The sequence below is a fragment of the Cutaneotrichosporon oleaginosum genome, assembly GCF_008065305.1.
Source record: "Cutaneotrichosporon oleaginosum strain ATCC 20508 chromosome Unknown ATCC20508_contig03, whole genome shotgun sequence".
NCBI lineage: Eukaryota > Fungi > Basidiomycota > Tremellomycetes > Trichosporonales > Trichosporonaceae > Cutaneotrichosporon > Cutaneotrichosporon oleaginosum.
The window spans coordinates 451058-474353 of record NW_027072172.1 but is presented as its reverse complement, the minus strand read 5'-3'; the positions used below and the strand labels follow the sequence as shown (position 1 = coordinate 474353).

Below are 23296 nucleotides of genomic sequence, written 5' to 3'. Positions count from 1 at the left end.
ACCTGTTCTGTGTCTTTCAGTGTTCTGGTGGAACAGAAACACTCTCAAACTTGGTCAGCGCTCATGCTCCTCATCACGCGCCTCGTTGCTGCGAAGGGGCCACAGCGGGTTTGGCACCCCCACTTGTCTCACTGCTTTCTGGGTATCAGTTTACCGGATAGACTGACTGACTCCCTCCGCATCTTGCTGCACTCGCTGACCTGCTGTGCGTGCAGGAAGACTGCGATGCCCAGGCATCCCTCCTCCTCCTCCTCATCGACGCGGTGTCAGCAAGGCGTGACATGCCACCGTGGCGTCGGTTGGCGCTTTCACTGTCCCACATTGCTGACCTCGCTCGGCGCTCGCTGTACACCGGTCCAGCCCGCAGACAGCAGGCCTCTGGTTGAGCGCTCGTCGCGAGCGCTAAGACCTGGGCGTCAGGAGTCAGGCAATAGCGGTGCAGGCCCTGTAATTTCTGCTGTAGACACATGGAACTAGCGCTCGCACCGCTCTATACATGTACAGCCAGTCTACATGTTTCTGCTGCAATCATGGGTCTAGACTAGACGGCTGAAGCACCAACAACGCCCGCAACAACAGCGCCGAGCCATCTGCGGGCCTTGCGACGAGTGCCGGAGCTCTCCTTGAAAGTGCTCGGCTGAGCAGACGGGGCAGCGGGAGGGTTGGCGGGGTCGCGAGCGATCTCCTGCTGCGTGGCGCAGTGGATGCCACCCCCGCCCGCCGCAATACCGTCAATGTTGAGCTGGACGACCTGGCGATCGGGGAACGCGGTCTGGAGGATCTTCAGGGCGGCTCCGTCCGCCTCGCTGTCTCCGAACTGCGGGGCGATGACGCCGCCGTTGCACAAGTAAAAGTTGATGTATCCGGCCGCGAAGTCCTCATCATTACGGTACGCGCGGCGCACGGTCGACGGCGCATTCAGCACCGTCACGTTCAACGGGTTGCCTTTCGCGTCCGTCGCAGCGCGCAGGATGCCGAGGTGCGTCGTCGTAACGCTGTGGTCGAAACTCGTCGTGTCGGGCTCGAAGCCCGCAACGACATGACCCTCGCCCACGAAGCGCGCATAGAAGTCCGTGTGTCCGTCCGTGATGTCCTTTCCTGCGATTCCGGGCAGCCAAATGACCTTGGTGATGCCAAGCAGGCGCTCGAGCTCGCCCTCGACCTGCGCCTTGCTCCACCCGGGATTGCGGTTGTCGTTGAGCACACAGCTCTCGGTTATGATCGCGGTGCCGAGGCCGTCGACCTCGAGCGCCCCGCCTTCGAGCACGAGCTCTGTACTGAGGAGCTCGACGCCGGTGCTGCGGGCCACCTGCGCCGCGACCTTGGCGTCCGCGGCGTGCCACTGTTTGTTTCCCCAGCCGTTAAAGTTGAAGTTTACGCCGGCCACACTGCTGTCGTTGCGCACGAAAACGGGTCCCGTATCGCGCACCCATAGGTCGTCGAGTTCGGCGTCGACGAGCGTAACGTTCGGCGCGTCCTTGAGAAGACCCTGCAGCGTCGTCTTGTCCTCCGGCCGGACGAGCATGCTCACGGGCTCAAAGCGGGAGATGGCCGCAGCGACGTCGGCCAGGTTCTTCTGCACCACGGGAAGGACATCCTCCCATAGCGTTTCGTTCCACGAAAAGGCCATCCACGTCCGCTGGTGTGGCTCGCCTTCATCGGGCATCCGCCACGCGGAGGCACTTGAGGCGGCAGTCGAAAGTGTCGCGAATGTCGTCATGAGGGTGCGTGGGTGCATGTTGGGTTGATACTGGCAAAGACTGCCAAACAGAGCTTTATATACATGCGCGGCCCGTCAACGCTGTTCAAGCGTTCGTAGCTGGTTACAGGTGTGGAAGCTTGATGATCACCTGTCTCGACCCCACCAAAGTCCGCATATCCAATAATGCACAACCCGCGGCATGTCGATCGGAGTTGCGTCGTTTCCAACAACAACAGAAGGCCCCATTGTTGCCGCCCCCCGTGCTACAAAGCGGTGCCTCTCTGGACCCAGAAATTGGAGTCATCCATGTCGGCAAGGTCCACGGAGCATGGTTCCTTGCTCTGTACCATGCGGCTGATGATGACTTGCCAGGCTCCGTACATCTTCCGTGCACTGCATTGTTCTTAATTAATGCGTTATCAGCGGATTGGAGGAGATATGATGGAAATCGCGGTGCGGATTCGTTCGGCGATCAAGACGACTTCCGTCTCGTTGCATCACCGCCACGGCTCAAAAACTTGCCATCTCGCTATTTCAAGATAAAGGCAGCTGGGGAAGAAATAGCACATGTCGCAGGGTATGCTCCGGTACTTGCCGGTGCGAAATCGCCAGAACTTCTTCGATGCTGTTGGCTACTGACGCCGATGCTATCTTGCTGGCTGCCAGCATCTACCGTTGATAGCCGTAACCTTGTCGGCCCCACCCGCCGCTGCGCTCTCTGCACTGTTCGCTGGATTCGGTTTATGGATGCCGTTCTCAGATCTCTGGCAATCCCTCAAGAGGCCCGAGACGTGACGGAAGCAGAAGACAGCAGCACCACCCCTCCCATAGAGAAGCAACCTCCGAGTGGCATCAGGCTCAGAGCGCCTCATCTCAGCACGGCCTTGGCATGGTGAAACTTCTTATGTGCACCCTGCTGAGTGCAATTGGTGCGAGATGCAATGTACTTCTTTTTTTTTCCTTCCCAAGTGTCCTATGGCAGGCGGGCACCCGCTGACAGAAGTGTCACTTCATCTTTCTCTCCCCCGTGCGTCAGACCCTTTCCGCATTCCGCATTCCGGTTTCCACCCAATCCACCACACTTGCTCGCACCTGCCACCATCCGTAGCCATCATCATCCATCATCACCCCACTAATTCCATCTCCATTATCCTCTTTACATCTCCATGTTGTTCATAGTCCGACTCATAACTCACTGCAGCTCCTTTCACGTGACATCCGTCTCCATTGATCCGTCATGGCCGCGTGCAACTTTACCCCCCTTCTTCTAATCACCATCTTCAGTTCCATTGTCGCGACAAACCACCCCACAGTGTCAGCGCATGGTGCTAGTCAAGTTCTAACAATCCACAAAAATGGCTTGATCCGCCAAGCCGCCGACGGTGCAAACCCACCGCGACCGGTTTGCGCATAAAGAGCCCCGCCCTTCCCCGATCTCAGCCTTCCTTCCCACTCACCTCACAGTCATGTTTGCCCTCTCACTGATCTTGGTGATTGCGCTCGTTGCAGCCTCTCCACAGCCCCGCATGACCCACGCACCCCCGCACTCGTGGGGCAATGGCCCCGTGCGCGGCGTCAACATCGGTGGATGGTATGTCCGAACAGGGTGACAGCTGATGGCAGGCTCGTGCTCGAGGTATGTCCTGGGGCGAAAGTTTGTCGCGCAGAGTGGCGCGTCTGTGCAGTGTTCTGCGCCTAGCACTCCTGATGGCGCTGACACCAGCCATGGATAACGCCATCCCTCTTCGACGGCAAGCCTGACTGGGTCCGCGACGAGACCACCTACGCGAAGTACCAGCTCGGTCAGCCTCAGCCGTACAGCGAGATTGGCCATCACTGGGATACCTGGATCACCTACGATGACTTCGCCAAGATTGCCGATTCGGGCCTCAATACAGTTCGCATTCCTGTTGGGTGTGAGTACCCCTCATGATCGTGCTGAAATTCTGTCTGGTCACTCATTCCGCTCGTCGACGGCGAGGTGTTCATGGTCGGCGCGTTCGAGCACCTCAAGAAGGCGGTGGGATGGGCCAAGGCCGTCGGCCTGCAGGTATGTCCAGTCACGCCGATGCTTCTCTGACCCTAGGTCATGCTCGACTTGCACGGTGCGCCCGGCGGTCAGAACACATGGGACAACTCGGGCATGGCGGGGGTCATTCACTGGTACGACGACACGCGCAACCTCGACAGGACGACTGCCGCCCTCAACGTCCTCATGCGCGAGTTCAATCGCAATGAGTGGGCCGGAACCGTAACGAGCATCTGCGTTCTCAATGAGCCCAATCCGCACTTATCCCCAGTCCCAGCTCCCCTCGACTTTCTGAAGACGTTCTACCATGCCGCATATGGTCTCATCCGTGACCAAAGCCCCGCTACACCCGCCGGCGGCGGCATAGTCGTCGTCCTCTCTGAAGCCTACCAGAGCCTAGAGCATTGGCGTGGCTTCATGCCTGCACCGCAGTACCAGCGCGTCGCACTTGACTGGGTGAATGAGCCCCCACGACTTGGCTGACATCAGCACTCTTACCACATGTTTGAGGACCGCACGCTTGCCCTATCGTTCGAGGACCACATCAAAGAGTACTGCGGACTTGTGCCTCAGCTCGTGAACAGCGACGACAACCTCTGGACGATAGTTGGCGAATTCACTGGTGCGTTTAGCCTCGCTTTGCGCTCAAGGCTGGGAGGGGCGTTGCTGACGGCAGCGGCGCCGACAGACTGCGCAGGATGGGCACACAACGGCGCCGCCGCCAAGTGGCACGCTGGTCTCGGCTCCGTCATGGCCACCCCCAACGATTGCGCGTCTATCTCGGGCAACCCGTCGTCCTGGACGCCCGCGTACCGCGACTACCTCACGCAGTCGTGGGAGACGCAGACGTGGGTGTACGAGAAGGCGCAGGGGTGGGTCGCGTGGTGTTGGAAGACCGAGGCGGCCGCGGACTGGAGCCTCGAGGCCGGCTTTGACGGCGGGTGGCTCACGCGCCCCCGCGACCTTGCGGACGGCAAGCGCAAGTTTGGGTAAGTTCGGCTCCTTGCAAGTCGGGCTCCTTTTCACACAAGGGCCACAGCTGACAGCAGTGTGCCGTGCCGCGGGCTCAGTTTCGAGAATACGTTCTCGGACAGAAGATCCTCCGCGCGCCGCCCCGCCACACACAGCATCGCCCTTGCGGCCGGTGGTGCCGCCCTCGTGGCCCTCTGGACCCCTCACGTCTAAAAGCCAACCTTGTCCGCTCTGGATGCATCTGACATTCCGTTAACGCCACACTGTATAATTAGAGCTCAGAGCAAGCAGCCCTCTGTATGCATGTATGCTCCGCTTCCGCATCCGCCGACGTCAATCACTCATCAGCCAATGGTACATGCTACAACTACGTCTATCACGTAAACACCATATGGCTCCAGCCTGCTACAATATAATCTCCTATAATCCTCTTCGCCGCACCCGCCTTCATATGCGCCAGGCATTACGGGAGATTAGGGAAACACTGCTGCCAAAGGTTGATGTCGTCGCCCGCCGTGGGCATGCTGGCCCAGAGCAGCATCCACGCGTTGAGGTCCAGCTGCGAGATGCCCGGGATGCCCGACTCGCCCTCTCCGCCCTGGAAATTTGCTACGTCGAGGTACCCCGGATCGGGGGTGGGCGATGGGGGACGCGTACGCGCGCCCGCGGCGCTGAGCTTGCGCAGAATTTCGACGTGGCGGCTCGCACTCGACCACTGCATCGCGATCGTGTCCAGCCAGCGGATACACTGCTCGAGGCGGCGGTAGCTCTCGGCTCTAGTTGGGGATAGGTGGTTCGCGCCGGGACCTGGGCCGTGCGCGGCCAGCCCGGCATGCACGGTAGCGGCCTGGAAGACGAGGTATACCCACGAACTGGCAAACTTGCGCACGCGGAAGGTACGCTCGTACTGCTCCATGATGTTACAGATGGCCGTGGCCGAGTGGCGGCTCGCGTCTGCACCGTTCGGCAGGCGGAAGTTGGTCGGCGTCTCGGTGACGCGCTCGTCGCGCTCGACGCGGTAGCCGTCGGGGCTGTCGGCCGTGTCGAGGAAGGGTACCTGAGGGCGGTGCAGGAGCAGCATGCAGATGTGGTACCACCCGCGCATGGTGAGGAGGTGCAGGCCCGTATCTCTATGCGCCGTCTCGCTGTCGTCCTCCCATTGCAAATGGGGCGGGAGCTCGGAGCGCCACTTGCGCAGCTGCTGGTCGATGTGGACGACCACTTCATCGTATCCGTCGACATGGTGACCGTGCATACGCGCGCGCCGCGTAGAGGGGCGATAGACCTGGTCGAGGATGATCTCGAGGGAGGCCATGACGTCAATCCAACTGTTGAACGAAGAAAGCGTGTGTGACTTGACTGTCTCCATCTTCTCCCGGACATTTGGCTGGAGGAGGACCTGCGCCCCCCCGCTGAGCCAAAGATCGAACTCGTCGCGCTCCATGATACTGGGCCGGGCGGCGTCGATGTCAGCCGCGCGGAGGTTGACCGGACGCTGCGAGCCTGCGGCGAGCATCTTGTCGAGGATAAACGTCGCCCAAAGCGTGCGACAACGCTCCTGGCTGTCCCTCGAGCGCATGTCCTCCGAGTGGGTGTGCAGTCCGAGATCCAGGGCCATGCGACATGCAAATCCGCCCATCTGGTATGCCAAGGAAGTGCGGCCGACGCCCTGGTCGACGAGCGACACCATCACGAGCGCCTGAACACTCTGGAGTGAAGGGGCGTGGTCGCGCCCGTTCATAGTGGAGAGGACGCGTGCGCGGACGCTCTCGGTAAGCAGATCGCAGGCGGCGGCGAAGCTGCGCCCAGCCTTATGACTGCCGTTGACGCCAAAGTTCTCGCACAGATCCGAGTTGGCGGCGCTGATGGCGAGCACTGCGTCGAATACGATGGGACTGTATGTCTCCAGCGAGCGAAGGCTGCGAAGCTGAGGAACGTAGATCATGGGCCAGTGCGGATGGATGAATGTCTCGTACACGAGCAACAGATCGTCGATGGCTTCACTGCTCAGGCCGGCGGCGTGACAGCTCGAGCCGCCTGAGGCCGGCGAGGCGCCCAGCACCTGCGGGGACGGAAGCGTACGGGGCGTCGGCATCGAGAGGAGTTCGGCATCGAAGGGGATCATCTCGTTCATCTTTGGTGGATCGGGCATCATGGCGGTGTTAAGGGGCTGGGGAGCCGCGGTAGATGGTGGAGCCACTCCCACGCTCCCAGGAGGAGGGTTGAGGACGTCTGGGCGACTGCTTCCTTGCTTGGCCGTCGCCTCAGCTGCTGCGGCCTCGGCTCGCTCACGCTCGCGCTCAAGGGCCTGGCGTTTACGGTGGCCACCGCGGGGCGGACATCCCTTTGGTGGCCCGCGCTTCTTGGGTGTGGTGTAGAAGCACTCGCCGTTGAAGAAACGAATGCAGTGCGCGCATGGATCGTTGCTGTCGCACTTGATTTTGCGGATGCTACACGCGACGCAAGCGCGCGTACTACGCGTGCGGGCCTCAGACATGCTGGTGCGGAGATGATGCCGGTGCTGGTCACTCCTTGGTTCTACCGCGGGGGGTTTGGGGGAGGGAGGGGATTTTGGTGCGGGGTGTGGGGATGACGGGTCGACACTGAGACGACACCCTTGCTGTCAGCATAGTGTTTGTCGATGTCGACGGTGTGGATGATGGCGGAGAAGAGGATGAGGGTAGTGAGCAGGTACTCACCGTTTGTGAAGGGGGGAATGGGGAGATGAGCAAAGCGAGAATCGATAATGGGTGGGTCTCATCTTGGTTTCTCCGTAGATATGTGGGGATGATAGGGCCCTTCATTTGGGCGGTATGTGTGCACCTTCCTTCTGGTCTCGAGTGGCAACTTTTTTTCATCCCCTCACATCAGCTGCATCTGTCAGCTCATGCTCTTGATCACTACTCCTGCTCTGCTCTGCTCTGCTGTGCTCTGCTCCCATGCCGTTGTTGACTTTGTCATGCTCGCAACCACCTCGGTCCCCGCGGCTGTCGACAGCCAGCATCAGCAATAATGGCGTTTCCCGCCTCGCTTGGTCTATTCACATGTCTCACTTCTCCCTCACCTCTTCCCCTTTTTCTCCGCACCGCTGTCCTCCCCAGCACTTCCAGCAAACACGACATTCTATTCATCTCTGCCCACGTCATCGCTCTCTTCGTTCTCTGCACCGTATTAGAGCTGTGATACTGACCTGCTGACGCATTCTCATTCAACTCTTGCGATCGTGCAGATTGAAATGCGGCCTCGGCGGTTACTAAACCCGTGCCTCCTCCAAGGCACATCCGGCCGCAACCGTCTACCGTCTACCGTCTACTTACCGTCCTTGCGGTGATCTCAACAGAACCCCAACCCCTGCACTGAAGCAATCGTATGCTCCAGGCGACCACAGCGTAACCGGTCCTTCATGCAGCCCATGGATATCCTGCAGTCAGCGGGGTGTCTTGCCCGCTCTGGCGCAAGCCGAGCCACGTCGATCCTACGCCCCTGGCCGTTGTCAGCTGGCAGCCCAACTCACCTCAAACAGAGTGACGTCAACACCATCTCGCCGCATCCCCTCGACCAAAGCATAATCCTCGTCGGCGAACACCTCGTACGTCCCCACGCTGACGAGCACGCGCGTGGCCCACAGGCAAGCCCAGTGGCCTTCCGGGGCGAGGGCAGGCGAGAAGAGGGGATCGGGGATCGCATCGGGCGCGTAGTGTCGGGCCGCGGCACAGATCGCCGCGAGCAGGAAACGACGCGAGAGGTGGTCGACACTCTCGTTCGCCCAGCTGGGGAAGCTGGCCGTGAAGTCGGCCCACGGGCTCACCATGGCGAGGGCGCCGGCCTGCGGTCGCCCCAGCGCTGCCAGCTGCTGCACGAGTGCAAGGCAGAGGTGCGCACCCGCGCTGTCGCCCAGAAGGACAATTTGGGCCGGCGCGAACCCAAGCGTCAGTGTTACGTACGCCCACGCTGCCAGCGCATCGAGCAGTGGAGCGGGGAATGCCGTGTCGTCCGACAGCGTCTTGCGGTAGCTACACACTTGGGTTAGCGAGGGCTGTGGCGGCCCGATCATGCCGGGTCCCTAGGCAACGGGGTGACAGCGAGTCTCACTCACGAAACGCGCGCACTGCATGGTCTTTGGCAAGCTTGAGTGGAAACGGTGTCCACAATGGATGGCCCTTGACGTAACCACTACCATCAGCTCCTCCCACCTTAAGCCTCACCCGCCATGGATGAAGAGGATGATCTTCTCGCCGGGCTGCGCCTTCGAGAAACCCGCCCCACGCGCCCCCGGGGGAGTAAGCATAAACCCGGGGCGTGTAGCGGGCTTGACACATGCCGGCCCGTCGACGAGGTGCCCCATCATGTCCTTCGGCGCGGGCGGGATGTCTGCGACCTCCCAGCGGGCGCCGTCCCAGATCCCCTCAGGGAAAGGGATATACTGCAGCGAATTGGGGAGGGGGCGCGCTGCCAGCTCCTTGCTCTCGGGCGGCGTGAGGAGTGGCACGAGGTAGCCGCGCCACACGTCCATCCGTGAGAGGAGGTACGTCCACAGGTTCTGGCCGCGCGGGTTGAAAAGCCATCGCAGTGCATACACAGGGAGGAGGGGGTAGATGACGATCTTGGCAAGGGACTGGAGGCGCACGACGGTGTCTGCGGGCCAGACTTCTGGCGCGCTCAGGTCTGGCCTGCGGCGGAGCGGGAGGCGGTGAGCTGACATGAACGGAGTGGTGTGGGAGGAGTTGGCGCTGCCCACATCCACAATCGGTTGCCGCCGGTATCGCCCGGGGACCCCACGCCTTATCAGTTCCACCCATTAGCACGTGCAGCGGCGACTGCATCGGCCGGTGCCGGCTCCATCGTGGGTGCAGAGAGGTACATGTACATGTACTTGGCTACTGCGCAAGCTACGCTTCATCTCTCTTTCTCTCTCTTTGCACCACCATGCACCCGCCCGCCCATCTGTTTGCGCTGTCGCGCCGCGCGCCCAGCTACTTTGCGTGGTATCGGCCGTCGCACCGCCGCGCGCACGCCGCCGCCTTCCCTACGGACGCCGAGGCCGGCCCAAGCCGCCCCCAGCGGCCCATGGACGACTACCGCTTCCCCGAGAAGGGGCGGCGCGGCGGCCCGCCCGACCCGTACGAGGTGCTTGGGCTTGAGCGCGGCGCGGGCGCACGTGAGATCAAGTCGCAGTGTAAGTGAGGGCGTGAAAGGGTGGTTGTGCTATTCCGAACGCATTTCGGAATGGTGGAGGCGGGGTCGTGCGAGCCCTTACGATATCCGCGTTCCTCCGTCGCCGACGACCGTAGACCAACGGGCGCCCGTACGCCTTACTTGTGGTGATATGGCCATGGGCTGACGCCAGACTACAAGCTCGCCCTTGTCCTGCACCCCGACAGCTCCCATCCCTCGGCGTCCGCCGAGCACTTCGCCACGCTCAGCCGCGCATACAAGCTCCTGTCCGTACAGCAGAGCCGCACGTCGTACCTGCAGACAGGGTACGGGTGGTCTGGCCCGGCGGACGCCGAGGACCCACACGCGTCTGCGGACGCGGCGATGCGCAGCTGGGCGCGCCATGCGCGCGCACACGGCGCCGCGAGCTGGGAGGCAGGCGCGCGGGCGCGCGGCTTCCGCGCCTCGGAGGGCGGCGCGGGATACTACCACACGCATCCCGGCGAAGACTTCCCTTTCCACGACGCTCCGCCCAAGGGGAACGGCGACGCGATCTTTATGAGCAATGGCGCGTTTGTGGCCTTCATCGCGGGACTCGCGGGCGTCGGCACGTTCGTCCAGTACTACCGGATGGGGGCGGCGGTGGACGACGCCAAAGCGTTGTTGGTCGACCGGCATCTCCAGTGAGTTTCAGACGTATATGGTGTCAGACTGGCTAACCCCAGCGCTTCCAAGGCCCTGGCGGAGGCGCGCCATGAGGCAGCACTGTTCGGCAAGGAGCGGCGCGACCAGATACGCCGGCGCGTGCGCGAGAACAAGGTGCTCAGCGAGATTGACAAGATGGAGCGCGGAGAGGTCAGTGCCGCGTCCCACTTGGGCGCCCAGCACAAGCAGATGGAGGACGTTCATCTACCGCAGAGGACCGAGCCGCCGAATTCGGGATACGCCGCAGCATAACGTTGCTTCATCTGCATCGCATAGTATGAAGACGGGTCCTGCTGTGTCGCGCCATATACATCAAAGGCGGTGGTGTCCATTTGCTTGGCTCTGACACGTCATCAATGGCTCACATGACCGCTTGCTGAACGGGTCAATGCCGCGCTCACAGCGTTTATGTGGGCCCACCCGAAGTTACCCACTCTGACCCTATTCTCTGGACCACCCCTTCCCTCATGGTTCAAGTCCATTAATCTCATGGCTAAAACTTTGTGCTGCAGTCGTAGATTTGCAATTGATGATCCATCATACTACATCTGCTGAGGGAACATGAAGCTCTCCAGCTGGGGCACACCGTCCGTGTCGCCCGCCGGCGAGAGCGCCGCCTCCTTGAGCTCCTCGACAGCCTTGGCCTGCGTCCGCGCCAAGTACATTGTCTCTCCGATACGCGCCATCTCCCCGATCACCGTCTCGGCTTCGGCAGCCACGCCGCGCGCGGCGTCCCCTTCCCCCATCTTCATGAGGCGGTGCGCCTCTTTAATCAACACCTTGGCGATCAAGCTCCAGATTAGCACGAGGAAAGCGTCCACGTCCGTGAACGGCTGCGGTCAGCTCTGGCCTTTTTATCCACTCACCAACTGCGGCATAGCGCGGAACAGCACCACGCTCTTCCGCGCGGCCTTCAGCGCCTCGTTGTTCTCGACGTCCAGCGAGTTGATGTCGTTCAGGAGCATGTACACCGCCGTGATCATGTGGTGCAGCATGAGGATGTTGGTCGTGATCTCGGGCTCGGGCGCGCCTTCCTGCTGCGCCTGCATTTTGCGCACCACCGGGAACACTCCGTCCGGGCCCAAACCCTGCACATGACTGTCGATGGCGTGCAAGCACTCGCGGTAATCCCGCGGATTACGGTACTGAGGCTGGTTGAGACACTCGGGCGGCGGCGCTTGCAACGGGTTACGGTGGACCAGAAGGTGATACTGGTTCCAGGCCTGGATGTAGGGCGAGTCTTCCGCCGGTTCCAGGAATGGCAGCTTACTCGCGCGCTCGAGGATGACCACACACTTGGCCCACTTGGTGTACGGGGTGTCGTTACTGAAATCGAGCGCGCGGCCACGATATATGTCTCGAATCGTATAGTCATCGCGCTCAGAGACGCTCCCGGAGGCGATGTCGGTGAGGTGGCGCGCAAACGGAGTCGAAATGTCATCGTCCTTTAGTCCAGACGAATAGCCCGTCGCCAACGAGCTGCAGCGGTCCGTCGCGAGGCACGCCCAGCTGCAGGTTAGTCTTATTCAAAGCTCCGACTCACAAAAGATGTAACCTCTCGCCCAGCTCGACCGCGTCCACGGGAGGCGGAAGAAGGAACACACGGTTGCGGAGGAAGGGATTTTTCTTGGGCTCTGGCCTGTGCACGTTGGACTGTATACGGTGCAGGCCACACGACAACACGAGGCGGTTCGCGAGTCCACCTAGACACCAGCCTTCGTGATGTCGTCCAGATGAGTGCGAGTAGACGGCTAACAACATGGCCGCGCGTACTGCGTCAATGAGGCGGTCCACAGTGGATGTCGACATCTCGAGGTACTTGCACGCCTCCTCGAAGAAGTGCTTTTCCATGTTCACCATTTGCGGCGAGTTAGACATACGCGTCGCCCACAGGTACATGACATTCAAAAGAGCGAGACTTGGTCTTCGCTTGTCCGTAAATGACATGCGGTAGCGGAACCGAGGGACGCTCATCTCGAAGAACAGCGGTGCGTGAGCCAGGAAGCAGTCAAGCAAGATCGTGCGCGCAGCCTCCGTCAAACCGTCATACTCCGTGCGCATGCGGTTGACAGATGAAGAGTTGTCTTGCGCCCGTGAGCCGCCTCCTCTTTGCGTCCCACTGCTCGTACGATGATGCCTCGCGCGCTTCGATCCGTCGTCATCCTTCACGGCACTCGAGTTCGGGCTGAACAGGAACTCGCCAAGTCGCTCCGTTAACCCGTCAACCGGTGTGAGATTAGCAACATAATGCAGGTTTGTCTGATGGTACATTCTTGACGCAAGGCGATTGCTGAGCTCTGGTGTTGCCTGGCCAGACGAACCGGTCCCCGACTTCTGCGGCTTGGGCCGAGGTCGCTCATCTGGAGTAGAGGGATCGGAAGCGATCTGCGTGATAGAAGCAGTAGCCTCTGGAATTGATGACACGGACGGGTCAAAGATGGGCTCGGTAGTCATGGATGTGTCCGTGAACATTGATGTCTGCGATTGGGCCTTGACGCTCGGGGTTGTCTCGTAACCCGTCGAGTTCTGTGGAGTCGGATAGGACGTCGATGCTGTCGTCGACCACGGGTTTTGAAGGGTGTTGGGGTTTGTGGACGTATCGGGAAACGAGAAAGTCTCTGGTCCACTCGGTGCAACGTAAGGAGGCATTCCGATGACGGGCTGAGCGAGATGCTGCTGTTGCGCTATAGACGGGGCTGATGCCTGTGAATGATGGTGACTAAGCCCTGCGGATGATGATGTCGGCATTGACGAATTCGCAAAAGGCGACGGCTGGCTAAAGTCGGCGGAGCCACTGTCGAACACGCTCAGGCCTTGGTACGATGCCATGCCCGCCGAGTAGCTGTCCTGTTCCAACAATCCAGGCTCCAAGAGCACGTCGTTCATGTAGTCGAGCGAGACAGAGGGTGCAACAGGTTCGCTGTTGTAAATGGCGCCAACTGGTAACTGATGCGTGGACGTGTATTCCGACACAGCAGCTGAGCCCATGGGCATCCCGTTCCCATATGGCGCGTTGCTGTACGCGGGCTGGTGGTGCTGCGGGAGTGGGTACATTGGCGCCTGAGTATGCTGTGGCTGTTGATGCTGATGTTGGTGCGAGTGATGTTGTTGCTGTTGGTGCTGCTGGTGCTGAAGTTGCTGTTGCTGTGCCTGCTGTGCCTGCTGTTGCTGCTTCTTCTTCTCCGACTTGACGGGTGGTCCATACTCGCACACCTTGGTATACTTTACGCAGTTTGTGCACTGAGGGCGATCGCCTGAGCATCGCTGTTGTTAGCTCCTCGGCCGCTGGTGCCGATGTCCTGACGACACATACCAGCTTTCGGCGCCGACAGAAAGTGCACGCCCTGAGGTCAGCCGTTGATCCTCCTGCTGATACGCGACGTACATGCCCCTCTTCAGGCCGTAGTGCGGAAAGTGCGATACGTCGACCTTCTTGGACACTGAGGTCAGCGGCCGACGGGCACTGCGATGGAGAGGGACTGACATTCTGACGGGGGTCGCGTTTCGGGCCTAATGTCAGTCTGCATGCGAGATGAGCATTCTCACTCCTGGGAGCTTTGTGATCCTGGTCTCGTCAGTGTGGTCCGACGCGCGGTCCTTACCATTCGCGGCCGAAGATGGGCCAGTTGCGCCTTGATCAGTGCCATTTGGCATGGCGGCGTGTGTGCCTGCCATGTTGAGTGCTCAATGTGGCCTGGTCGACGAGATGAAGGTGGTGATGGGCAGACGTTGATCCAGATAGCCCATCTGGTGGGCGGCGTACTGTGAGGGAGGAGCAAAGAGAAAGACGTGTTGTCGGAGCGCGGGGGAGGTGCCGATAAGGTAAACAGAGGCGATGCTCGAGGCCGGCGGCGATGTGGGTGGGGTGAGGGGCGCAGCTAGATGCCGATTGTGAGACAGTTGAGCAAAATGATTGAGCACGAGGGAGAGGAAAGAGGGTGAGTGTGGATCAGGAGCAAGAGGCGTGAAGTGACACGAAGATGGCGGTTGGAGCGTCAATGAAAGAGAGGAGGAGGAGGAGGAGGATGATGATGATGATGATGGATGGAGGATTGACGAGGTTGAGAGCCATTCCAAGGTGAGAGGAGCCAAAGCCAAGAGGTCCCATCGGGCTATTGAGCGGGAATCCCGGACCGGCCACCGCCCTCATGGATGCTCCTCTCCTCCCTCCAGCCATTTGCATCCCAGCATGGCCTTGCCTTGCACCGTATGCACACCAGTACCTGTCTCGTTGCCATGTTGCCACGTTGCCGTATCGCCATCACAGCATTGTCTCTCAGTCTTGCTGCAGAAACGCAGAAGCTAATCTAGTGCCATTCATACCGTCGGGTCCCGAACATGTCCACATTGGAGTCAGCGGCACGGGTGCACGTGAGCACTCTGTCCTCGGCATTCCCACTCTACCAGCCATGTCAGCTGCACGGCCTTGCTCACTGGCCCCACCATCCTCTCGGACCCCCACCCGGTCAGCTGCGGCCGAAAACGGGAATGCATACCGCTTGACATCGCTGTGATCGCTGGATCTTTGGATCGCTGTGATCGCTGTGATCGTCATGGCGTGTGCACTGCTTACCAGATCTCGTAACGGGTCGACGATCCGACGAATCGATCGCGGCATGCACCAATCTTCTGGGCGCCCTCCCTGTCAGCTGTCAGCTGCGCAGCTGCCTCGCTGCACCATGCGCAGCACGTGGCCGAAGGAGGCCACGTGCCCCATGCAGCATGCACATGCCAAGAGCGTTTGTGTTTGTGGCAGTCCCCGACTGTAAAGATCCACACAGAAAGAATAGATGCATGCAGGTATTGGCGTACACTCGACTATCACCGGGGCCTGCATCAAGAGTCTCCATTTTCCACTTGACGGGACACCCTCGTGAAGCTGTGTAAGAGATCCGCTTTGCTCAGCATTTTGATGGTGGTCCCCCCCTCGCCTGTGCCCAAAAGCGTACACTCCATGACATTGCCACACTCCACAGGTGTTAGTAATACACGCGACTACAGTGGGGTCGGATGCAAACGCCAGCCGCTCGCAACCTTATCGGCCGCTCTTCGGGAGCCGACCCAAGTGTGCCTCATCCTCATTGAGATCACGAGTCCTTTCAAAACGCAAACGCACTCGGCGCTATGTGGCAGGGTGACTGCAGGCAAGGGGGACTCAACAGTGAAGTGTTTTTGGCGGATGCAAGTGTATACGAACCCTCATGGACATCTGAAGGTGTGTTGCCAACAGCTCGCCTCGTTAAGAACCCCATCTCCTACTCGGAGGCGGGTGAGGTGGTAAGGGTCATAGCCCGAGAGCTGTTTACAGGTATCAGATGAGCCAAAGCACAGATGTATTCTGATAATAATGTCGAAACCGTCCCCAGTGGCAGTGTATCCAGGTCCGCCGCAAGTCGGTGCAGCCTGGAAGGCATAATGCTCGCAGAGGCGGGTTTGCTGCAGAACATTGTTTTTCACGGCAAGAAGGAGAGGTGAACAGAGACTGGCCGGAATCGCTGAGCGATCATGGGGCGGCTACCTTTTACCACTCAACTCATGGAACATGATACGGGTCTCAGGATAAAGATGTGGCAGTGACAGTCGATTCTATCTCTTCGTTGATTCTTTTGCCGTGAGCTCTCGCTGATTTGTATGATACTGCGGGGCCCTCTCGATGGCAGGGGAGTCAAGTGGCGAGCATCTGCCATCTGGTGGGGCTGGGCCGAAGGGGAGCGCACATTCCCTTCTGCGCACCAAAACCAAAACGCTTTTGAAGGCCACTTCAACGCTGATGCATCACATCTGCCCACAGTGGAAAGGTGACGCCGATCGCCCCAAAGTGGGGCTGAACTTGCAGGTACAAGCACAAAACGAAGCGGTTCAGAGTGGGGCGGGACGGAACCAAACGGATTCCCGCCTTCATCCCAACGTTGCCACCCTCGGACTGCTCCGACCGCCCACTCCACACTTATGCGCCAGTTCACCCTTCTTACCGCCCTCCTTGCGGCCATGGGCGTCGCCTACGCCTCGTCGCACCACGCTGCCGCCATCCCAGCCCCCGCAGCTCCTGCTGTCCCAGCTGCGCTCCCCGCCGACGGATTTGTAGACGTCATCGCGGACGCCGACGACCAAACTGTCCTCAACCCCGGTACCGGCAATGCGGGGTTGAGTCTCGCCGACGCCCTCACGCTCGAGCGCAAGGCGTCGCTGTGGTGGGAGTATGCGCGCGATGTGTCTTCTGTGGTGAGTCGGAGCTAGGGAGGTCGTGGGCGACAGCGGGAAGAGTTGCGAGAAGGAGGCCGAGGGGAGTGCGGTATGGGCTCCAGCGTTTGGACGCTCAGCATACATGCTTATTTTCCATAACTAGGCGCTGCTCAGCCGTCGCTGGTGGCTGTCCGACGTCTCGTCTTCTTCCTGCCGCAAAACCGCGCTCACACCAGACGGCCCGCCTCACTCGCGCGGGTCACACGACTCTTCTCGTGCCAACCGATGACGCTATCATGGCTCTCCCGCACAAGCCGCACAACAATCCCAGCGGCGGCACCTCGGACGAGGATGCGCAGCACAACGTCGAGGCGTTCCTCTCAGCGCACATTGTGGCCGCGGACATCGAAATTGGGAAAGAAGCCGAGACGCTCGGCGGCGCCAAGGTCACAGTGCAAAAGGATGGGGACGGCATGCGCGTCGTGCCCGGCGATGCCAAGGTCGTTGGCGTCAAGGCCGCCAGCAATGGCATGATCTACTACCTCGACGGCATCGTCAAGTACTAGCCCGCCCCTGTATACGTTAATTGTTGTCTTGTCTAGACTATGCACGCTCTACTTGTAGTACTGTGGCCACATGGAGTGGCGGTATTTATGCAGGGTATAATCTCGTTCTCGAGATGACGAGCGTGGGCGCGCTACGCGTTCGCGCTTGCGATGAGCGTCTGCAGACGGCTCTCGAACTGGCTCGAGTTGATAGGCATCTCAGGTGTGTGGAAGGGATTCTTCATGACCGCGTCCGAGTCTGCTGTCAGCTTCTCCGTACAGCGAAAATGTGACGCAAAAGCGAAGAAGGCGTCCGAGTCGACTCACAGATCTCGTACACGCGCTTGAGGACGTCGTCGACCGGGTGCCCGAGCGAGTGGAGGAGCACGAACTTGGTGCCTGTGATAAGCTGTCTCGGACACACGCTGGCACACTCACCCGTCGGCGTGAGATACACGGTCCCGCCCCACCCCTCCGCCTCGAAGCTCTGCAGCCCCGCTGAGGGCGCACCAGGCGGCGGAGCGGGGGCCAGGCGCGCCGTAATGGCGTGGATGCCGTGCAGCGTGCCCGCGAGAATGAGGAGGGCGTTCGGCTCGAGTTTTGGGAGAGTGTCTGCGCGAGAGAGCAAGAGAACGGGGCGCGGAGAATGGGGTGAAACACATGAGCGAGAGTTGAGGGACGAGGAAGGTTAGTGACGATGAGGTCGAGACGGCGATTGCCCGAAGAGGAGGACTCAGCACGCGCATTAGCATCGCATAAAGCACGCACCACTGTAGTAGCGGTTGAAGACGAGGCCTCCGGCCTTGTTGATGACCCAGAGGGCGTGGACGGTCATGACAGTGTTGTGAATGGTAGGAGCTGCAACGCCGAGAGGACGCGGACATCATGTCACGTCGGTGCTCATGGTATTTGGTTCCGTCGACCATCAAACGAGGCATGAGTTCGACGCCGTCGCGCAGCTGGGAGCTGAGCGCGGATGAGTAGATCGTCCGCTGCACACTGCAACAATGGCCGCAGAGGCTGGACAGTAACCCCTCTGGTCTCTGAAGAGAGAGTGCGTCAAGGTACTCGCAGAACGGTATCGCAACACGAGGGTAATCGCCCGCTCTGACGCTTCTCTCGTAACACAAGCACAGCAACGTTCAGACAATATAGACTACAGTACAACGGTGCGAAAGAATACTTTGTTTCCACTATCGTCAGCAACGTTCTCGAAAGATCGAGAAGAGAGATCAGACATCCAAGGAAGAAAAAAACTTCACAGCATCTCGCCGCCATCGCACGCTTTGCCGGCTGCCCTTTCGGGCCCGCAGGGAATGCGCCCAACTGCAGGAAGGTTCAATCCGCTGAAGGGGCACTCAACCCGCAGAGCGCGGCGCACGACGACGAACTACTCCTGGCAGGGAGGACGCTACAGTGGAAACTGCGTATGGTTTTGGTGTTGGTTCATCATTGAGCCTCAACGAGGCAGTAATCAGAAAACGACACTCACGATTCAATCAGACATTGCGCCCGCAAGGCTTCTTATGGAGGCCTAATTGTCAGCTCGGTCCGAACGACGGCGAGGAGGGTGAGGGATCAGACAAAGGCACTGGCAAGCGCCGAGAGCCCGCATGTAGCGGGGTTCCAGACTCCCCCGCGAAGGGGAGCCCTATCTCGTTCGACATGGTCGGTAAGACGGGGAGAGAATAGAAGGTCATCCGGGTGAAGCGCGGCGTGCAGCACAAGGCGAGCACGTCGCAGAAGGAGGAGGGGTACTAACCTTGCGGGACGCGTGGGTAGACGTGTTGCTGCTGACTGCTGGAAGGGCACAAGTCAAAAGCAGGATTTCCGCCTTGAAATATCTATCCTCCAGGTGGAGGAAGGAGGTGCGAGGATGGAGAATTCGGCGTTTCCGGGGCGTGGCGGACCTCCACTTTGGCCACCGCCGGAGACCATCGTCATGACCGGCCGCGCGGCGCGTCCCACCGATTAGATTACAGTACATCTCCTCGATTCGCACCCCGAGCGACACTCCACATTTTAGCAATGGCCGGACCTCCGTTTGGCACAGCAAGTGCGTACGCCGACGCATTTCCCGCCCCGCCGCCGAAGACTCTTACTCTTGGCGCCGAGACCTGCTTCAACCTGACAGTCTTTAGGGGTGAGTTCGAAGTTGTGTGGTGCTTACACTCGAGACCTCGTTCGGCAATATCGTAAGCTCGACGACCAGGTCGTTACCCGCTTGAATCGCGCGCAGGCCCAGCTCCGCGACGAGGCCCGCGTGGGCAAGGGGAGCGGGAATGAAGGCATGTGCGCCCAAATGTGGGGTGAGGTCATGGGTGAGTGCTTTGGGCCGGGAGAGGAGACAGTGGTGCACGGCGGCATGGGGTGGCAAGGAAGTAATGTTTGGGCCCATCCCATTACTTTTCTGATGGACATGAGGATCTGAGGATATGGCGAGGACAAAATGCGTGGCGAGTCGGTGGGCATTTGACATCTCGGTTCACACGGGCTGGAGTGGCGGAGACGTTAGATGAGGCGGGTACCATCTCATCCTGTCGAGATGCCCTTCAATTCCTCTAATTGCAGTGTTGCTAACACCAGCCGGATGGGCTCACCGCCAAACACTCATCACATACTGCCAGAACACGGTAGAGTCGTCTGCCGCTGCCAAGCACGCGGGAGAGTCCGCGCCTGCACCGCACCGCGGTGCCCTCGAAGAGCAGCGCATCGCGGAGCAGCTGGGCTCCGAGGCCATGATTGAGGCCATCATTCGTAAACGTACTCTCGACGTATTTAGGCAGCGCTGTCCGTTCTTCGCACCTACCACGGACGCTGGACGTGTGTGGTGGGAGTTAGCGGATGGCGGGCGACCAGGCGCGGGGCCAAGCGTTTAATGTCCACAAAGCATCGTCTGACACTGTTGTTCAACTATTCATGCATCCCACAACCTGCTCACATGCAATGCTACACGAACTAACGAGGTCTGAACCATGCAATCCTACCCGTCATCGTCGGTTAGATAGAAGGCGTCTTGTGCGGATGAGCCGAGCGCTTGATCCTCTGGCTTGCGAAATGCTAAACTGGCTTTCCTTTCGTCTGGGCCCTTCCCAAGGAAGCCAACAATCGTTTGCTGGCTTGATGCTTCCTTCTCCGTCTTCCTCCTCTTGTTCCTGCTTGTCCGAGCGTACGTCTTACTCGCAGGGCGTTTGGGCTTAGTCAACTCGAGAGAGGGCTCGCGCTCGTGGCGCTGCGGCCTCGACGAGCCGCCGTGCGGTTGTTCATCAGCATCATCGTCGTCGATGACAAGCGGCGAGGCTTCATCTCCAAGGAGCTCTGACTTTGGCTGTACTGCAAGGGCCCTACCATTGGTGTTGGCTGCGTGCTTCACGTTAATTCGAGTAGGACACATTTGGCTCGACGGCTCGCGTTTGGGTTTCTCAGCGACACCGTACCCTTCGCCGCGGCTGGGGCCTGTGTGCTGACCTGGCGACTTCGAGCGGCGCCGTACAGGGCGTCGATGATGTGTTGTTGGAGATGTTCTCTGGGCGTCGTCATCGGATGACAGCGGCAGTTGAGGGCGGCTCTTGCGGCGAGACAGTGGACGGCGAAGCCCTGGGCTGTGGTGGGAGAGCTCCGGCGACAGCCGCACTCGATTCGATTGCCGTTCCTGCGAAGAGCTGGGCTGCGGGCGAGGAGCGGTGGCGGGAAGCGTGTGTACTTCGTCGGGTGAATCTTCGTCGACAAAAATGGGCTGAGGCACAGTCTCCATGTGCCTCATTTGGTATGGAAGATAAACTGGCGAACCACTTGGCTGTCGGGGCGTCGTCTCGGCCAATGCGGCAGATGAAGACCTGCTTATAGAGCTTGATGCGGATACGAGCACTAGGGGCTCTGTGGAGTTGTGAGTGGTTGCGCGGCGCTCAACATGCGAGGTCGAGGAGCGCCACGGGTCAATACGATCGCCATCACCCGATTCGCGATGTATCGGCTGTGCGTTCCCTAGATCTGCGAACGGATCAACGAGGTCGGCGCGGCAGAGGTTTGAATGGGCATGAGAAGGCGATGCGTTTGAGTGGTCGATCTCTTCTGTATGCCTGACTTCCGCAGTGTCCATGAACGCGCCCGGATAGGAACCAAGTACCATGTACCTGTGTCCCAACGCAGATGACACTGCAGCGTGGGCATTATCTTGGGTGAGAGGCATACTCGGGTCGATTGTGGGCCGACAGGAAAGATCCACATCGCCATGGTCGTGATGCAGCCGAGCATGGCTGAGGGCATCGTATGGCTTGTCAAATGAGGAACCAACATCTCCCTGCGGAGAATGGTCGTCGACGCCGGGCACCTTCCCAGCATCTCCCTCCTCAATCTGCTCCTCCTCCTCCGACTCGCTCAAGGCGTCCGACACGCGAGGCCTCGGAGCGCCCAGCAGACGATTAGCGCCAGGACCCCGGGCATCCTTCCCGGTAGGGCTACTGAAGGACGCGGGCGGCGGTGGACTTCCCTCTCTATCTGGGGATAGAGACAGCGCCTCACGCCGGCTTAGGTCTGGCGACGAGGGGTGCTGGATGTCATCGACCACATCCATTTGGTTGGGGGAGCGAGCTTGCGCCGCGAAATAGGTTTCGACCCCAGCCTCTTGTGGCCCGGAGAGAGCTTGGACGGAAACCTGTGACTCGGGGGGGAGGGCCTCTCGCGCAACGTTTTCACTCGTGTTGGCCTCGTTCAGACTGCGGTACTTCTGGGTTTCCGTATCGATGATGTGCACCCATTCCTGTCGCAGCTGACTCGACTCGTGCGTAGCCCACACTTCCGCCTTCTTGCGCTTCCATTCTTCATGACCTTCGACACCCCGAGTCCGAGGCGCATACTGTTCCGTTAGCCCTCCTCCAAACATGGATATTTCGACGACTACGACTTACGCCGATGAATCGCAAAACTTCCTCGCTGTTCCGCAAGAGCTGCTTCGCGAAATGAATGAGATACAGTCCGCAATCGTAGAAGTTGGGCTGCTCCAGACACTTGCCCTCCAGGTACGGGACGGAAGCGAAGTCGGCATCTTCTCCGAGCTTGTCTTTGGCCTCACATTGCAGCCACCTCTGAAGGTTTGTTGCTACGGATGGGTGTCGGCTGCCCATGGAGTCAAACGTGATAATCCACGTCCTGATTGTCAGCACTCCCAAGTCCAACAAACTCGCTTGCAACTGCCTATAATGTCGAAATCCTCACGGCCGGGCTTCTTCCCTTTCTTGACAGGCGGCAACGTTGGAGAGGTCACTGCTGATTCTCCTGCATTGACTTCTGTGCTGAGGTCACCCAGCGACTGTGCAGTGAAAACGTCGTACGTGAGCGAATGTATCGGCTGCGGAACTCCGCCGTGGTCGGGGGTTTGGGCCTTCAACTGTAACTTGTCTACGCCAGCTCGAACAACTCCAATGACCCCTTCCTCTTTGTTATCTTGCTCATCATCCGCTTGGTCGATGATGTTTAGCGGGTCTGCGTCTCGGCTAATGCTATCGTGCGAGTTCGCTGAGTGTCGCGAAGAGGTTACGCCTCCTGTGTCACGATCCTCCGAGGATAGTCTCGGCAGTACGGACGATTCACGGCTCGCAAGGTCCTCTCTCAATGCCTCGGCATCCCTCAAGGCATTGGAAAGGGTAGGACGGGCCGCACGAGCTCGGTCGAGAGTTGCCCGAGGGTTGTAGATGACAGCGAGGTACCAGTGATACGACTCATTGACGGGGATGACAATGAACTTCTTATTAAAGATCTCCGCCTTCTTTGTCCAACGTTTAACGGCGTCGTAAGCAGGCCAGGACTCATCTGCTGCCGCGAATTTCCTGGTCATCAGATAAACCCCTCTTTCCATCGTTACCTGGCTGGCTTCTCCGACAACTTGGAGTAGAAAAACGAGTTGAAGCAGTGCACTTCATCTCGCGTCGCCTGCGGCAGGGAGTCAAGAACGTATCTGAGTTTAGTGTTATCTCCTGCTGCGCCTTACCGGAGCCCAAACTCCAGAAA

General features: G+C 59.7%; 10 protein-coding genes across 10 annotated transcripts; 4 read left to right on the top strand and 6 right to left on the bottom strand.

Moving 5' to 3' along the window:
* Positions 1–541: 541 nt before the first annotated feature.
* Positions 542–1738, bottom strand: COLE_03376 (uncharacterized protein; the record flags this gene model as incomplete). The annotated part of the gene is made up of 1 exon (XM_018422533.2): positions 542–1738. The coding sequence occupies one exon, from the start codon at positions 1736–1738 to the stop codon at positions 542–544; it is 1197 nt and encodes a 398-aa protein (XP_018280594.1).
* A 1951-nt stretch (positions 1739–3689) lies between these two features.
* Positions 3690–4916, top strand: COLE_03375 (uncharacterized protein; the record flags this gene model as incomplete). Its single annotated transcript, XM_018425949.2, has 5 exons — positions 3690–3752; positions 3789–4187; positions 4221–4353; positions 4408–4720; positions 4781–4916. The coding sequence occupies 5 exons, from the start codon at positions 3690–3692 to the stop codon at positions 4914–4916; spliced, it is 1044 nt and encodes a 347-aa protein (XP_018280595.2).
* Positions 4917–5166: 250 nt separating this feature from the next.
* On the bottom strand, positions 5167–7200 carry COLE_03374 (uncharacterized protein; the record flags this gene model as incomplete). Its single annotated transcript, XM_018426494.2, has 1 exon — positions 5167–7200. One exon carries the CDS (start codon positions 7198–7200, stop codon positions 5167–5169), a length of 2034 nt encoding a protein of 677 aa, XP_018280596.1.
* An 816-nt stretch (positions 7201–8016) lies between these two features.
* On the bottom strand, positions 8017–9405 carry COLE_03373 (uncharacterized protein; the record flags this gene model as incomplete). The annotated part of the gene is made up of 4 exons (XM_018422534.2): positions 8017–8124; positions 8218–8723; positions 8800–8876; positions 8909–9405. 4 exons carry the CDS (start codon positions 9403–9405, stop codon positions 8017–8019), a joined length of 1188 nt encoding a protein of 395 aa, XP_018280597.1.
* A 224-nt stretch (positions 9406–9629) lies between these two features.
* COLE_03372 (uncharacterized protein) lies at positions 9630–10814 on the top strand (the record flags this gene model as incomplete). Its single annotated transcript, XM_018422535.2, has 3 exons — positions 9630–9879; positions 10051–10540; positions 10583–10814. The coding sequence occupies 3 exons, from the start codon at positions 9630–9632 to the stop codon at positions 10812–10814; spliced, it is 972 nt and encodes a 323-aa protein (XP_018280598.1).
* A 290-nt stretch (positions 10815–11104) lies between these two features.
* COLE_03371 (uncharacterized protein) lies at positions 11105–14237 on the bottom strand (the record flags this gene model as incomplete). Its single annotated transcript, XM_018422536.2, has 8 exons — positions 11105–11395; positions 11429–12071; positions 12106–13826; positions 13876–13906; positions 13948–14002; positions 14047–14072; positions 14109–14127; positions 14165–14237. The coding sequence occupies 8 exons, from the start codon at positions 14235–14237 to the stop codon at positions 11105–11107; spliced, it is 2859 nt and encodes a 952-aa protein (XP_018280599.1).
* A 2804-nt stretch (positions 14238–17041) lies between these two features.
* Positions 17042–17311, top strand: COLE_03370 (uncharacterized protein; the record flags this gene model as incomplete). Its single annotated transcript, XM_018422537.2, has 1 exon — positions 17042–17311. One exon carries the CDS (start codon positions 17042–17044, stop codon positions 17309–17311), a length of 270 nt encoding a protein of 89 aa, XP_018280600.1.
* A 131-nt stretch (positions 17312–17442) lies between these two features.
* Positions 17443–18125, bottom strand: COLE_03369 (uncharacterized protein; the record flags this gene model as incomplete). Its single annotated transcript, XM_018422538.2, has 4 exons — positions 17443–17549; positions 17618–17689; positions 17729–17902; positions 18059–18125. The coding sequence occupies 4 exons, from the start codon at positions 18123–18125 to the stop codon at positions 17443–17445; spliced, it is 420 nt and encodes a 139-aa protein (XP_018280601.2).
* A 1193-nt stretch (positions 18126–19318) lies between these two features.
* COLE_03368 (uncharacterized protein) lies at positions 19319–20169 on the top strand (the record flags this gene model as incomplete). The annotated part of the gene is made up of 3 exons (XM_018422539.2): positions 19319–19433; positions 19468–19611; positions 19877–20169. 3 exons carry the CDS (start codon positions 19319–19321, stop codon positions 20167–20169), a joined length of 552 nt encoding a protein of 183 aa, XP_018280602.1.
* A 1941-nt stretch (positions 20170–22110) lies between these two features.
* COLE_03367 (uncharacterized protein) lies at positions 22111–23123 on the bottom strand (the record flags this gene model as incomplete). Its single annotated transcript, XM_018419965.2, has 2 exons — positions 22111–22499; positions 22940–23123. 2 exons carry the CDS (start codon positions 23121–23123, stop codon positions 22111–22113), a joined length of 573 nt encoding a protein of 190 aa, XP_018280603.2.
* Positions 23124–23296: the final 173 nt, after the last annotated feature.